Raw genomic sequence first — 16069 nt, forward strand, 5'->3', positions numbered from 1 at the left:
CTTTAGGATCAGCCACGGCTTCAAATTAAATACGAAATACAAAACAAGGGGGGAATTATCGGAAATTGCCAATTTTCAATATAAGCAAATGTTAAGAGTTGGCAGCTTTACGTGACTTTCAATTAAGTGTTGTGTTGTCAAAGATCCCGTGTCAATACAGTTGAATCAAACCTATTCAGCCTCAATTTATTTACATTATGACATTAAAAGACAATCAATTTCCGGATTTTACCTAAAAATTGACATGGGTGTTAACAGCACTAATAATAACTTAATAACTTGTAATGCACATTACAGAAATGAATGCAAGAAATATACAGAAACAAGAATCTCTTAAAAATATGTCTTTATTTGTTAAAAAGGACAGAAACTATTCCTCTGCTGGACTGAAAATAGTTTAGGGATGTTTGATTGCTGTTCATAAATATCACCATGACAAAGTATAAATGTATCTGAAATCCCTGTATTAGAGGTTTAGCGCAACAATTAATAACCTTGTAAACCTGCAAAGACACTCGCAGACACGCAAACTCTTTAACTGACACACTTGCTAAAAGTGACTGCTAAATAAGATAACCACAAAAAGAAACCACAAAGATTTTTTTTTTTTAAATATGGCACATATATTTACAAATCATTAAGCAGAGCATGCAGTGGTGACGTTGATGTTTCCTTGTACTTTGTTGGGAGTCTCGGTGCCAGCAAAACATTTGACAAAGATTCAACGCTTTAATATTTAAATGAAAGTTATGCTTTCTACGCAGCAACAGAATTGGAAAAAAAAAGTGAAAAAAACTTTTGGTGACATTAGGAAAATTCGGTCGATAAGGCAGGTTTTCAAATTTCCAAATACATTGAAACAACAAATCTAACACAATGATTGGAAATTCTTCTCAATTAATAATTTACAACAATGAAAAATAAGTCAAAACCCATGCTGCCAACATATGATCATGAGATGCATATTTTTGTGTGATTGGAGAGGTGGTAGGATAGTAATAGCTTTGTCAATAGACACAATGTTTTTTTTTAAGTTATTCAGTAGAAATGGCAAAGCACTTGCTCAGCTATATACTCAGGTGTTTCAGCATTCTGTGTCACAGTGATAAGTCTAAAAGTCCAATTTTTTTTTTTTTTTTTAAAAAAGGAAATCTGATGAAATTACATTGATTAAGCTGTTGGTGAGATTTGACCTTTCCCAGCAACAGGCAATCAGCATTAGTGGTTCATAAATAAGAACAATCTTTTCTTCAGCACGTTTGTAATTTGTGTTTTTTCAATTAATGCCTGACAAGACTAAAAAAGGCTGGTGTAACGATTTCTGAGAAAATAAACACTTATGCATACGTTTAGCTTTGTTACACATTGTCATATGCTGGGACAGATGGGGGGGCATCATCCTGCTTATTCCATCTCGTCTTCGTCAAACACAGGTGGTTCAAAACTGCATACCTCCTCGTAGGTTAATCCTGCAAAGAAATTTTGAAATATAGCTAGACTCCAAAAAAAAAACATATCAGTATCTTGAATTACTTTAAATAGACTTAAAATCCATACTTTTCCATTCTTCAATGTCCAGCTCACGGCTCTCAAAGCTCTGGTCATAGGGTTCGGCCTCGGGCTCGTCGTCTGGGTCATGGTACTGGGTGAAGTACGAGTGGGCCAGAGCTTCGGCCGCTGTTATTCGCTTGTCTGTGTCTAGAACCAGCATTTTCTCCAAAAGGTCAACAGCTTTAAAAGAAAACAAGGAGGACAAAAACAAGTTGAAAGAAGGCAACCTGTATTAGATATTATAATTCTCAGTGATTTATCTTGCGTACATCTTGATTCAGAGACACTTGACCTATGGTGGAAAAGTGATAAATACAATTGTAAGGAAATAAGTATAACATTCCCACAATCCTTTTATGCACTGCTTTGCTAACTTTCTAAATTAAATCTTTCAACCAACTCCATTCTGTTTATTTTTTCAATATTTGTTCATTTTCAGTAATTTATACTTGAACTCTTGCTTTGTTCACATCTATTCAATTTTGGTAATTAAAAGGGAACAATTATTTTTCATTATACACAGAAGTAGGTGCATTGTGCTGTTGCAAGTAAGCTTTTAAGTAGACATTATCATTACTATTAAGTTATTTCCATTTAAAGTTATGACAGCCAAAGTAATGTAATCAGTAAATCGAAACTACAAAAGAAAAAAGAGGAAGCATTTTGACAATTTCACCTCATATGCCTGATAATAGATCAGCGCTCAAGCCAGTGTTTTCTGTTCTCACCTTGTGGGTTTGCGCCAATGAAAACATCAGCAAAATTCCTCTTGGGCATATGTGGCAATGAGCTGATGTAGTTTCTGGCCTAGAAAAATACATGCAATAAATCACATGTCAACTCTCACAAGCAGAAACATGTCGATCACATTCAAGAAGCCTTTTCAACCTACTGATGGAGTTACATACATACTTACTATGCTGCTCACATATCACCATTCTATACATGGTTTGCCAGTGCACAAGGTTGCGTGTTATCTTACAGTGGACTGTAGTTTTCTCTATAGTCAACCGGAAGGAAAAATTCCAGCTATTTCAGGGCTTTTGAGGGGGAAATAAATGCCAATTGGAGGATGTGCAATCCTAGAGAAAATGCAGGATATGAGGGGCCCTCGAAAAAAGCCAGGGGTCAATACTGAAGCAGAGAGAAAACACCTAGGCACTGTAACCTGGTTGTAGAAAAGTAATTTGTTTGTGTCACAGCTGTCATTGTTTGGGCAAGCTCTGGATTTAGCGTATGATATTTTCCACTTTGAGGCTACATCTCTGTCGAAACAAAGGTAACATTTTAGGGCCATTCCTGTCATGTTTGTATCACCTGGCAAGAGTCCCGAGTTCCAGTCTTGAAAACGGGGAGGGGACAGTAACTCACATCTTATGGCTATCGGTTTGCCTGCTTCAAAAATGTGTTTCAATTTAAACATTATTACCCTTCTCATTCCAAAATGGACCCTTTTCTAGTATTCCGAACAAGCAAGTACTCCACTATCTAAATAAACGCAAAGTAGCGTATTAACAGAATGTTGTCTTAGCAAAAGCTTTGCATTTTACCAGTATTATAAATTTTAATTTCTATTGAGGATCAAGTATTTAGTTTACATTTGAGTGACGGTCTCCAAAACCCAGCCCTTAAGTCAAATAGCCCCCTCATCAGCATACCATATATTTCCAATGCTTGTGCTCAAAATGTGCTGTTTTCTTATTTTGTTTTCAAAATGTTGTTTTCATTTCTTTTTTTCATTGACCTTGTTACATGTATTTCAAAAATGTTTTTTTTGAGGAACTTGTTTTGTGATCATTTGAGTTTTCAATTAGTGTGGTAAAACCAACCCTGGCCCTAAACATTACACATCATAAAAATGAACACCAGTTTGTGTTTTAACAACTGGTAGATAAACAAACTGCTATATATCCACAATGTCCGCATTAAACACTCAATCTCGATTTAGGTCAAACTGAAATTATTCATCCCGAAATTGTTCTAATGTTAGTCTAAGTAAGCCTAATGCAGCATAGATTTGAGCTTTGCCTTAAAGGGGGGATATTCTTAGAGTGAGTGGTTTGTGTGCCATCGTAAGTTAAGAACTAATGTTAGCTGGGGTATCAATTAACAGTTAGAGGGGAATTAAGATTGAACACTCTACTAATGACAATAAGGATATGACAGATTATATCAATAGGGACTATTTCTACCATTTGCACTGGTTGTAACAATCACATAAATTATAAAGCTAAACGCGCCAATGCAGTTGAATGAACAAATAAAATGGCTCATAAAATCAAGAAAAGCAATGAAATAAACATTCAAAAAAAGCTATAATTTTGCCCATACAGCACACACTGGAAAGTAAATCAAACTCTCCTCCCTAATAAGGCCAAAATCATTTCTCTGGTCAACAAAAATTGTCATCTTACCAGTGGCAGAATTTTAATATATTTGTTACAAAAAAATAATCATAGAACAGAAAGCCTAATATGCAGCTAGGGCTATTTGAGTGCAAATGCTGGGTTTTCATTTGGAGCCCCACACACTGTTTGCACATTTGAGATACAAGATGTGGTCTCAAATTAGATACAAGAAAAAAAGAAAACACTCCTTTTTTGACTTTTGTCCTTTCATGCTGCAGTGACACACAATTGCAATGTGAAGAGGTCTGGTGGAGGATAGTTCTATGACTATGGGTACAGCCTTGTCCTACAGCAACTCATTATTGCCCTCCTGGGAATTAAGTGGTCTTCCAGGAGGACCAACAAACCGGTTTTAGCTGTAATGTTTCCAGTACAATGGAAACACTGTTTGAAGAAAAACAAGTTCCTTCTATTTGTAACCCTTATTTACAGTCTCTCATGACATTTTTATCTATCAGACAACCAATAGTTTGGCGTCGGGTACTACAAAAAATACACTTCATGATACTTAAGGCTTCACGTCAATTTGTTACCTAATATCATTTCTCACTGTGAGCATACACAGCTTTCAACAGACACCTTGAGTATTTAGCACCATGGAAAATACTGATTACTCTGATATATTCCCAGGCCAACCCTGGTAAGATGGCTTAGTCTGAAAGAAATTGGAGCTAAGATTTTAATACAGTGGTGCACCATATTTATCACAGTACATATAGAATACTGCTTGAAGTTGAATTAAAGCATGACTGAATTTCGTTGAAATATTACAAACCATAAAACCTGAGCCTTAAGTGGTGCGGCATGAAAACCAGTGTACTGCCTGAGATGACTCAACACCAAATGTGATTTTTTTCTATAATTATGTCAAGTTATATAGTCTGAATAAAATTATCATATGGAATAAAAAAATTACATGTTTGAATAAATAAAGGTGGTAAGGTGGTAAGAAATATGCGACAAATTCAGAGAAAACCACTGAAGAATAAGCAGCTGTCACACAAACTGGCATTAGTGACTACTGTTTGAATGGGAGCTGCACTGTGCACACTGAGCAGTTTTAATTCTAACATGACACATGAGCCAAATCCACCTCTGGAAGTTACTGTTAAAACTGCATGCAGCAAGCGTGAAATTACTTTGATTGTACTGGAAAGCTTGGAACTCGGAAACCCCTTCTAGCAGCCCCTAGAGGACACACTGCTCCTTACATCCCAAAATAACAAAATCAGCTGAGCCAATTCAAGTGTTTTTTTTTCCTTGGCAATTTAAGAATGACTGAAGGAAGCCATTAATGTTAGAATTTGATGATTTTAGTATTCTGCAAATGGATATGTATAAACACTGGCGTATATTTTGGGGGGTAAAAGTCGCAACAAATACATAAAACTGAACTAGGAACTTTGTCACGGCAGCTCTGACTGTCTTTTTTTCTCGTCCCCTCTAGAGAAAACAACTGTGGATCCTGCTCACCTCGTGGCTGGGCATCCTGCTAATTAGAGATGCTGGGGGTGTTCCTGTCAGACGCATTATCTGCTGTAGCTGATTTATATCTAAGCGGCTTGTGTCAAGGGGAGTACAGCGACAGGGCAGAGTTGGTTAAGAGGCTGCTTCTCAATCTAACATTGTGGCTGAAGCCAACAGGCGCTTCAATGTTACATTGATGAGCAAACTCCACGCTTTGAAGCCAAATGAAACAAACGTGTTAAGAGGCGGGACGGTGACATTTAGAGAAAGACACAACACAGGATAAAGTTCTGCACACTGCATTACAGTCAGTCAGTGAAAGAGAGCCACTGCAAAGGCCATTTCCTCTACACGGCATGTTACTACATGTTATTACATTACATTACAGAGAGCTGAGGGGTGGAAAGCATGCAGACTGTTTAGCAGTGGGTACATCAAGGACTCGAACAGCAGACCGTCAAGTTTGCAGAAAGAAAATGAATCGAAGCAAAGTCTTGCATAACTTTGGGAACTCACAGACTCTGAAGATATTTTCATCAAGAGCTCAGGACCTGGGGTTCCGACGAGGAGCATGATTAGCTTCAACTGATCAATATCTACTCGCAAACGTTAAAGGAAGACCAGAAGCTGGACGAGGACCTGTTAGTCATCACCCTACTTGTGAATCTTCTATTACCTAAAAATCATTTGGGGTGGGGAAATTGCACTACATTTAGTTTCAAACAAGAGATTTGTCAAAGGAAGAGGCCTACTTGTATGACTGCAAAGGGAGGAGCAGTGAAAGTATTGAAAATACAGAGGCAGAGGGGACGTTAGAACAAAAGCTTACAGTCAGAGAAGAAAAGGCAATGGATAGGCCTCCAGCCATTAGTCTGAAACCGAAAAGAAAAACATCGGGAGGGGAGAAAAAGATGAAGGCGGCTTTAACCGAAGACATTGCAGAGAAGAAGGATTTAAACAGGTCAGTGAAAAGTAACCACAAAAAGGTGTCAAGCCAAAAGGAAGTGAGGAAATCGGTCCAAACAAAGCATTACTTTCAATACAGAAACCTGAGGTAGCTTAATGTCGGACAAGAAAAGCAGGTTTTCAGAATAGGACCCAGAAAAGAATCCTTGCAGCACAACTTCTACTCATGAGATGAAAATTCATCCTGAAGTCGTTACTTGAGAAAATATCAATGAATATTAAAGCCTGTCAGATTTCAATGCCAAAACATGTGGAAGAGTGTCCAGGGCAAAGGGGGTTTGCACTGGGTTCTCTGATGAAAAGGATACGGTCAGTTCCGGGAAACAAAGTTCTTCCAGTTAGAAGTTCTGCCATTATACACCCCACTGACCAAATATCCACTGTAACATAAAAAGAAAAAAAAACAAAAAAAACAGAACAAATCAAAAAGAGAAACAACAACAATTCCCATGTCAAATGATTTTACCATAACGTCAAGTAAAGGCTAATAGTCATTGATGATGATCAGGCCCTTTACCAGTCATATTGTAATGCATCCAGTTCAACATGATCTCAGGGGCACGATACCAGCGGGTGGCCACGTAGCCAGTCATCTCATCGTCAGTATGCCGTGCTAAACCAAAGTCCAAAATCTGAGCGAGAAGGGGATAAAAAATAAACAGCCCGGTTGCTTAGTACGGATAAAACTATGATTTGTGAAATAAATGGGCTTCACTTACCTTTAACTCGCAGTCTTCATTCACTGCCAGGTTACTAGGTTTCAAATCCTGACAGGAAATGATGACATTAATGTCCTTTCATGCAACCATAAGCAACTTATTTACAAAATATATGCATTACTGACAGCATCTATTGCATGATGAAATGTGACCCTATAGGGCGAGCCCATGACTCTTCTGTGTTGCAAAGTTTATGGGGAAATGGGTTTTTTAAAATGCAACACCGTGAGCTTAAATTTGTATTTTGAATTGTCTATGGAGAGATTTTACTTTACTTTGAAAACACAACAGAGTAATGTTCTAAAATTGATACAGTCTGTTCTTCACTTGATATGTTGGTAACCATTAAAGAACTACGATTGGAGGAGAGACAACCAACACAATATCAACTTATATCAATATCAACTCTTTTTGTGCCTCTCTCCGCCAGAGGACAAATAAGTTAATGTATATCTATATTCATTTATAGACAATGAGCATTCAGTGTATACTTGTATAATTATATGCAAATAAATTATTTTTTGATGTACGATTTAGTTCTGAAGAAATTTTCCAAATATTCATGGATCATACCAAAGGTGCAAGGTGCATTACACATTAATATAAAAATCTTTTTTTTTTCCCCATCAATACAATTAGGGGTAGAGGGTAAAAAAAGTATCCCCCGCTGTTTGCAGAGGAGGGGCCTTTGCCAACAAGAAGCTGTCACCATGACACTGTTTATAGTTATAAATGAAATGTCCTGCTTTCACAGTTGACATAAAACAGACAAAACAGAAAGATGTCACTTACTCTGTGAATGATGTCTGCAGAGTGAATATACTGAGAAGAGATGGAGAACATCAGCATTCATTAACATGATCAATGTGATGATTTTAAATATGTATGCATGTATCACAGCCCTGTAGGGAGATATAAAAATCTTAAGACATAAAGAAGAGCAGAATAACCGTACCTTTAACCCCCGCAGGATCTGGTATATCAAAAACTGCACATGGTCATCTGTGAGTTTTTGGCATTTCACTATGTTGTTAAGGTCAGCCCCCATTAAGTGGGTCACCAGGTACCTGACAATCAGAAGAAAAGAAATGCTGCCGTTCATTTGAATAAATCTCAGAGTGTGGCAATGTAGTTGCACATTAAGAGCCAGATGGATTTAACAAATTAATTTTGCTACTCCAAAAAGAGAGGAGAAATTCAACAACTATTGGCAGGAACCTATGTCCCATATGGCAGATCTGGAGTTAGCTTCAAAGCCCCCCCATTCCCCCAACCCCTTTTCTCCCTTTGCTTTCCCTCCCAAAGCTCTGAAAGGCCAAGTCCTTCACAAATGGAATATCATTACAGCAAAACACACACAGAGACAAATGGGCTTAATGGGGACCAAATCATGGAATGATTCAAGTCTAATCCCAGAGCTGTTTAAAAATTCCCAAACAACACTTATTGAAGGACCATAGGGCAGGATGCCGCTGGCACGGTTCGGCAGCCAAAACACACAGACTCATATGGGGCTTCGTCAAGTGGATGCAAACCATTTCTAGAAAGCCCATCTATTCTCACACTGAACAGAGCGAGACCTTAAATAGCACCTGATTGCATGTCAACTTGTTCTCACCGTCACTCTCCAAAGTTCAACCGCCTTGGAAAAACGGGATATAAATAGTGATCTCTGTTTCCCTCTCGCCTATAGAAACAGGAGCACGGTTGGCACCGTGAGGTGCACCGCTGGTGTTGTGGCTCAGTCATATTTTTAGAGCAGAGGGGAACCACACTCACAGCACCTGCATAGCTGAGATATTTGTTATCACATGAACATTGACTATTTCCACTGTTCCTGCAGATGTGCACATAATGAGTGCAGTGTTTCCACCTGACATTACCAAGTACGACAGCCCCAAAGGATTGCTATTTTAACAGTGCAAGACTAACTTCAAACCATGAGTTTGTTTCCATTGCTGCTCTGCTAGTCTAACGCTCTTGCTTGCAGGAGCAGAACCCCCCAGACTGCCGATGAATGCCTTGCCTTCAGCCCTACGTGATATAATAAGATAAGACTATTCATTCCCTGAGGGGAACTTGATTATTCTAATCGAGGAGGTGTGGCAGTTTGGGATGACCTGAATTTCAACACCGAGCTGAACCACAGCTGCTCAAAGTGTGTGTAAAAGTTTCCAGTGAATTTGTGCGCAGGGACTGTTCATTTGGAAAATATTGCTTTACTGAAATATGATACGCAAAAACAAAAAAAAATATATCTCACTTGACAGAGGGATATCAATTCCTTCAACGGCTCATTATCATGCCAAGTATGAAAGGTCACATAGAAAAGCAGAGACAAACTGTGATGGAGAGAGGCAATTCTGATGAGTCAGGAGAAGAGTTGAAGTGAACCTCTAAACAACACCAGCTATAAACATACTCGAGCTGCATGGATGTATTTTTTCATCTTTTAGCGCAGTGTTTTTGGCAAATAAGGTCAGGCATTTTCCAGTTTTCTCAAACCTTTAAAAGAAATTTTCCAGAATTTATCAGCACTATGCAATATATCAACTGATAATCCTGCTGACTGAGGGCCAGCAACACTTTTTGTACGTATGCACGTATGCCTTGCACATGTTCAACTGCATTGTTTCAGAGGGTATGCATTCGACATATTGTTCAAAGGCCGACATTCTCGTAAAAGGGTATTGCAAATCAGCATGTGGCAATAGCAGATAAACCTCAAAGGGTTTTGTGTGAGCCACTTAACCTACAACAACATTGCTGACTTAACAATGAAATACATCACATTTAATGAAACAATTTTTTGCAAGGCAGAAATTGTAGAATATGATGTGACATGCCGTCCGTCCCACTTTTGCAGTCAAAACAACCCTGAAGATTTCACTAAACTGCTGCAGGCATGCTGTGGCATCTGGCACCAGTACGTTAGCGGCAGACCCTTTAAGTCCTGCATGTTGCAAGGCGGGGGACTTCATGGATTGGATTACTTATACAACACATCCCACAGATGGTTGATGGGACAGAGATATAGATATTTTGCAGGCCTATTCAATAATCACAACTGATTGTTGTGTTATTCAATTAACTCCTGAACCTTTTCTGCAGTATACTGGTTCAATGCAATTAGGCAACAGTCAGTAGTGTTATGCTTGACTATTGCAATGTAAAGCTGGTTTCCTGCATTCAAATAATGTGCATAGTTTCCAAGTGTTAAGTGGCCTCATAATTTATATCAATAAAGAGTCTTGTTGTAACATATAAACCAGATTAAAAGGAACATTTAACTCAACACTAACTTGTTATCCATATCCACTTAGACACTTACAGTAAAAGGGGACTTTTTTAAGTCGACATTGAAAAAAAAAAGCCAGTAAGAAAACATGAGTTCATCGCACTGAAAAAAAGCCACTGAATATTCATAAAAATACCTTGTTTACAACAAAGTTATGACAACTGTATCTTGTAAAGTATATTTCAATAAGTAAAGGGTTTGAAATGGCAAAACTGCAGTAGCTCTCGTGTTGTTTGACTCAGTTAGAGGCCAGTCTTGCATTATGATCCTAAGACTATACGTGCTTTATGCGCTGTACTTTAAGCGTACCCTGCATTTAATTACACTTATGCTATGCATTAATAACAGTTTTAGCGGTGCTGGAGAACACAGGCTTAGTCATGAAGTGGTTCCCTCGGTGTTGCACTGCCAGCTTTCCAACTTCCTAAAAAAAAATTCATGAAGCGATTACTGTGGTGAAAACATTTGACAGAGCTGACGGTTAAAGCATTCAGAATTATTATTACGGAGGCGAAACCGAACTGCATGTGTCCGACAGAGAGACATTCTTATGCTGGGTGTCGACGGGAATTCTTCCCGATTTAATAGAAGCTGCTCAGGATGTGAAAAAATAAAAGGGAGAAAGGGTCTGACATTCCACACATGACTAAGAAGGCAGTACACACCGAGCTTTCATCTGGCTGTCCACTTCAAATTTCGAAAAACTTTCAGCATCGACAAAACACAACTCCACAGATTCCAGTAAAGCGACTAGGCTCTTAGCGAGAGCCAGAAAATGGAAAACATAGGGACAGAAGCTGAAAACCTGTGGGAGCAGCCGGAGAGTGAATAAGTAACAGACCATCGAATAAATCTGTCTATGTATGTTTAGTCTGCTGGCCGGCCTCCAGGTGTTTCCCAACCAGATTCTTTCAGTACGCAGGACGAACAGCATTAGTTTGTTTTTCAGTGATGCTCATCTTATGACGGTGACCCAAAGCAAGTGGAGGGCTGTGAGGAGTAGTCGGGATAAAAATCAATAGCTCAACATGCTCAACTTACACATCAGTGAAGTCCTTCAGACAGGTAGCAGGGCTGAAAACATCAAGGAGGCCAATCACCTGTGAAATCACAGCAATCGTCAGATCACTTGGGCTCAGAGCCATCGGACTGATGGTTCAAATTTAAAGTTCCATAAGCATTCGAAAGAGTCACTCGGTTGGGCTATGGGTTAGGATTAGACACATTTTATGTCTGTTTATCACAAGACAGGAGGAGAAAAAAAAAGTCAACGTACGTTTTCATGTTTCATGTGTTTGAGCAGCCGCAGCTCTCTGTACGTTCTCTTGGCATGGATGATGGACTGAAATGGTCTGGAGAGCTTCTTCAAAGCAACTTTTAAGCCACGCTTAAAATCAAATGCAGAACTGGTAAACAGAAGAGGAAAAACAAGTTTCTTCAAATGTATGCTCTTGTAATCATCACAGATAAATCACAACCATTGTTTATGCGTGCAGTCACTGAAAACCTGGTGAACTATATAAAAAATGTAACGCGCCAGTTCTAAGCAGCTAAGAAAAGCGGTTTCATAATGCTTAGAACTGGCTGGGCTGCATCTCAGAACCAAATTAAGTGCAGCAAGAGCTGCTGAAGGCTCAGGAAAAGGGCAACATCAGCAAAAAATGTCATCTCTCAGCAGATTAGGAACTGCCTTGCCTGCACTCTCTTGCGCACTCTGATGGCTCACTGTCTCAGATCCAAACACATCCCTCCTCCCTGTCAAGCACACCTAACTGAAGTTATGGCCAAATGACAGCAACCAGTGACGACAACTGGGACTTGGAGAGCCGACTCCGCTGGGACTGGGACTCTGGCAGTCACATAAGTTTCTAAAGCTAAAATATCTAATACTTTCCATCCAAAGCAGCCAATGGAGTCTATTTATGTCCCAAGTTCTAATAGAAATGTTCGTGCAAATGTAGAGCTATACAGAAGCGTCTGTGCAAAACTAAAAGTTCACAATCACTGATATTTTGGTAATCATACTAAGCTAAAACTCTTGATAGTGCATTCCAGAGGAAGAAACTGTGTATGCTGAGGCCTCAGAAACGTAAACAATCAAAGCAAAGAGTGAAGGGGAAATCACAAAGTCTTAATCCGAACTGACTTTGTTATGATACTGTAAGATAATACAAGGCCACACAGATTTTTTCTTTTTTTTTCATTCCAACTTTTAAATAAGTAAATGAGAGTGCCCCCCTGATATCCGCTTATCAAGAAGTATTTGTTGGGAGACTCACAGTAAATTTGGGGCAGGGCACATGATTAGAATATTAATGATGTGTGCCGGATTGAAACACAAAAGAAAACAATTACAGTCCATGCATTGGCGAGCAGCCGGTAATCTGACCAGCAACAGATTATCCTATTGCCCAGCAACAGTACAGCTGCCCGCTTCCATTTGCAAAACAAACATCTGCCCTCTAAAACCCATGTGCTGCTGACCATGTTGTGTCCTAGATAGAAACAACATAATCACCATTCCAGTGAGATCTAGCTGGACCATCGTCTAACGGCTTCTACCAGCAACCATCATAAAGAAACTAAAAGATAATGGAAGCCACTAAGAAGCACAGGCCGAAAAAGCTGAGTCCAACTGAAGCGCCCAGATCCTTGTTTGTACACTATTATCTCAATGGTTCAAGATGTCACTGCCTGCAGGCTGGGTACTTATCAAGTTCAACACCAAGTCTACTTGGAAGCACACGATTGTCTGGATGTTTCAAATTTGAATATGGGTCATCGTGTTATGGTGGGGTGTAAAATTTCACTTTTGTTCAACTTATTTGTTAAATGAGGAGAGAAGTCTCATGAAACCTATAAGATATTGACTTTGCAGCACACATTAGACATTAGACAAAAATCGAAGCGGGAAAGTTTCCTTGATATTCAAACATTGATTTCCTCTGAATTTACAAAACTATTACAAGAAAACATTGACGATCGATATAAACGATGGCATTAGGTTAGTTTACATTAAAAATGCAGGCAGCGAAAGAAAACGGCTTAACGAACGAATAAGGGGACCTTAACATTAAAAAAATGTGTTTCAATCTATTTGCAAAAACGCATTAGCAACATCTAATAATGTCAATGTCAGTTTTGACGTTTACTTGTATTTCTCTTAATATCATAAATAACCGTAGCCTTTGGTTCCAGTGGTGAAACTATCAACAAGTTAGGTAGGCGATTGCTACATGGCCACTTAGCAACGAACTGTCCCAAACTCGTAGCAAAGTTAACTTTCTTGTCCAGGAGTGTAGTTTCTCAAACCTCGCACTCGACAAAAACACGTAACGTCAGCTGACTAATTCTATTTCTTAACAAGTTGCCTATTTTTGCAAGACCTAGCTCCACCTTCCCCGACCATTCATCTGGCCAGGCTAACTCCACTTTAGCATCCGCTTCAGAGGCCTCGTCTAAATGAATGGGGGTTAAGTTAGGTGACCAGAACACGCTAAATGTCCACAAAGTAACGCAGACGGCGACTTACCAAACGGACCCGTAGGCACCGGAGCCGACTGGACGCAGATTTTGGTACTGCTCTGGGACTTCCCATATAGCTTTGTTGACCTCCTCCCGGTAAAACTTAGGTCTCTCTTTCTGCGACATTCCTGCAGGACCAAGTTCCGACCACCGACTTGTCTCTCTGCCCCGAGGTGGGTGCTCCGAGCCGTGCAGGCGGCGCTAAACTGCTCCCCCCTCCAAAGTTAAAAGAAACAAAAGGAGCGGTTATACCGTTCGTTTGAAAACTTTATAAAATGCAGAGCTAAAGATTTGCCCTGTTGCGAAATGTTGTAAAATCCCCGACGGCAGCTTGCACGGTTTAATAGAACCTCCGCGTTGTTTGTTCCTCACTCTGCCTGCACCCAGACGGCTCCCGAGATTTCACCCCTCTTGCAACACGGCTCGAAGTCTCGCGAGAAAAGCAAGAGGCGAAATTGAAACTATGACGGGTTGCCGCAAGAGTTGTCCGCAAATCGCACCGTTCCGATAGCGGTGCGATGCAAACAATAAAAACTATTAAAAAGAAAAAAAAACAGTTCATATTGTATTGAAAAACAAAGTGTTATTTGCATCCAAATATGCACGAATTGATCTTTTTCATTATAATATTAAAACTACAAAGTGTACTCCTGAGCAAATATTGATCATTTAGACAGTTAAATTGTGGTTTGCATGACACCTACGTCAACCGGAAAGTCAACCATGTGGATTTGCAATCTTTAAGCTTCCGGGTTCCGCTTGCCAACGTTTGCTCATCGTCAAAATGTCAATGTCCTCTGCATAACATCCCATTGTTATCTTGCATATTCAACAAGAACAGATTACAATAATTTAGGTCATGTGAAAACAACCCACTTTTGTCAAAGTGATCAAACGTCATCGTGCAAAGTGACACTCAACTGTGCAGGAATAAGAAAGACTTGCTCCACTAGACAAGTCCATTGAAAAAGCCTCCCAGATGAGGTGGAACATCTTCAAGAAAAGGACCTGGATGGCTGAGAGCCTTCACAGATGCTTTGACTGATAAGCCATAAGTAATATTTTCAAGAAATATTTGGCCAATTGGATTCCAACTGCCCAATACATCCCTCAGTAATTATGTCGTTTTATGAAAAGATGTATTTTAAATGTTGATCAATGCAGCCTCAGGGCAGCAAGGGCCAGTGTCTCCCTGAGCCCGTCCCAAGCCCAGATAAATGCAGTGGGTTGCATCAGGAAGGCTATCTGGCGTAAAACTTTTGCCAAAACCAAACATTCGAATCAAACCTGATAATCTCATACTGAATCGATCAAGGCCCGGGTTAACAATGACATGTATTGATAGAGATGGGCTACAGGGTACCAATGGAAACTGGGCTACTGTAGGTCTTGGAAGGAGAGGAGGAAGGCATGTTCGGGAACAGAGAGAGAAGAGGAAAGGCAAGAGTCTGGGACTGAGTGTAGGGACTTTGAATATGGGGGCAATGACAGGAAAAGGTAGAGAGGTGGTTGACAGGATGCAGAGAAGGAAAGTGGATATACTGTGTGTCCAGGAGACCAGGTGGAAAGATAGAAAGGGTAGAAGCTCAGGAGCAGGCCTTAAGTTGTGGTATCATGGTACTGACAAGAAGAGAAATGGAGTAGGAGTTATCTTGAAGGAGGAGTTTGTTAGGAATCTTCTAGAGGTGAAAAGAATGTCAGATAGACTTATGAGTCTGAAACTGGAAATTGAAGGTGTGATGCTCAATGTAGTTAGTGGTCATGCCCCCCAGGTGGTGGGAATTTGAGGAGAAGGAGATGTTCTGGAATGAGCCAGATGAAGCTATGGAGAATATCCCCAGAGATGAGAGAGTGATAATTGGTCCAGACTTTGACGGACATGTTGGTGCAGGCAATAGAGGGGATGAAGAAGTGGTGAGTAGATTTGGTATGCAGGATGGGATGGAAATGGCTGTAGTGAACACTTTTCTCCAGAAAAGACAGGAACATAGGGTAACTTATAAGAGTGGTGGTAGGAGGACACAGGTAGACTAGTGCACTGAATGCAAAGTAGTTGTAGGTAAGAGTGTAGCCAGACAGCATAGGATGGTTGTTTGTAGGATGACTCTGGTGACAAGGAAGATCAAGAGGACAAA

General features: G+C 39.8%; 1 protein-coding gene across 2 annotated transcripts; it reads right to left on the reverse strand.

The window, feature by feature from the left end:
* Positions 1 to 336: 336 nt before the first annotated feature.
* On the reverse strand, positions 337 to 14324 carry mapk14a (mitogen-activated protein kinase 14a). 2 transcript variants are annotated; one of them, XM_086141240.1, is made up of 12 exons: positions 13942 to 14324; positions 11686 to 11815; positions 11451 to 11509; positions 8067 to 8178; positions 7904 to 7933; positions 7112 to 7159; positions 6910 to 7024; positions 6701 to 6772; positions 5433 to 5512; positions 2280 to 2358; positions 1558 to 1731; positions 337 to 1469 (listed from the first exon to the last, which is right to left on the reverse strand). In XM_086141240.1, the coding sequence occupies exons 1-12, from the start codon at positions 14058 to 14060 to the stop codon at positions 1405 to 1407; spliced, it is 1083 nt and encodes a 360-aa protein (XP_085997366.1). In that variant the 5' UTR covers positions 14061 to 14324; the 3' UTR covers positions 337 to 1404. The 2 variants fall into 2 exon arrangements, with proteins under 2 accessions (XP_085997366.1, XP_085997365.1); XM_086141239.1 differs by lacking the exon at positions 5433 to 5512 and adding an exon at positions 5943 to 6022 and having other exon boundaries at positions 718 to 1469; positions 13942 to 14323.
* Positions 14325 to 16069: the final 1745 nt, after the last annotated feature.

Source organism: Fistularia commersonii, chromosome 34 (genome assembly GCF_037954325.1).
Source record: "Fistularia commersonii isolate RoL2024-O1a breed Wild chromosome 34, RoL_Fcom_v1.0, whole genome shotgun sequence".
NCBI classification, from domain to species: domain Eukaryota; kingdom Metazoa; phylum Chordata; class Actinopteri; order Syngnathiformes; family Fistulariidae; genus Fistularia; species Fistularia commersonii.

Excerpts from the sequence above, each read along its gene's own strand:
- mapk14a (XM_086141240.1), bottom strand. The coding sequence starts at position 14,060 with ATGTCGCAGAAAGAGAGACCTAAGTTTTACCGGGAGGAGGTCAACAAA. Across the intron at positions 7,934-8,066 it reads AGATCCTGCGGGGGTTAAAG|TATATTCACTCTGCAGACAT; the intron begins GTACGGTTATTC and ends ATCTCTTCTCAG. Across the intron at positions 1,732-2,279 it reads CATTGGCGCAAACCCACAAG|CTGTTGACCTTTTGGAGAAA; the intron begins GTGAGAACAGAA and ends TTTCTTTTAAAG.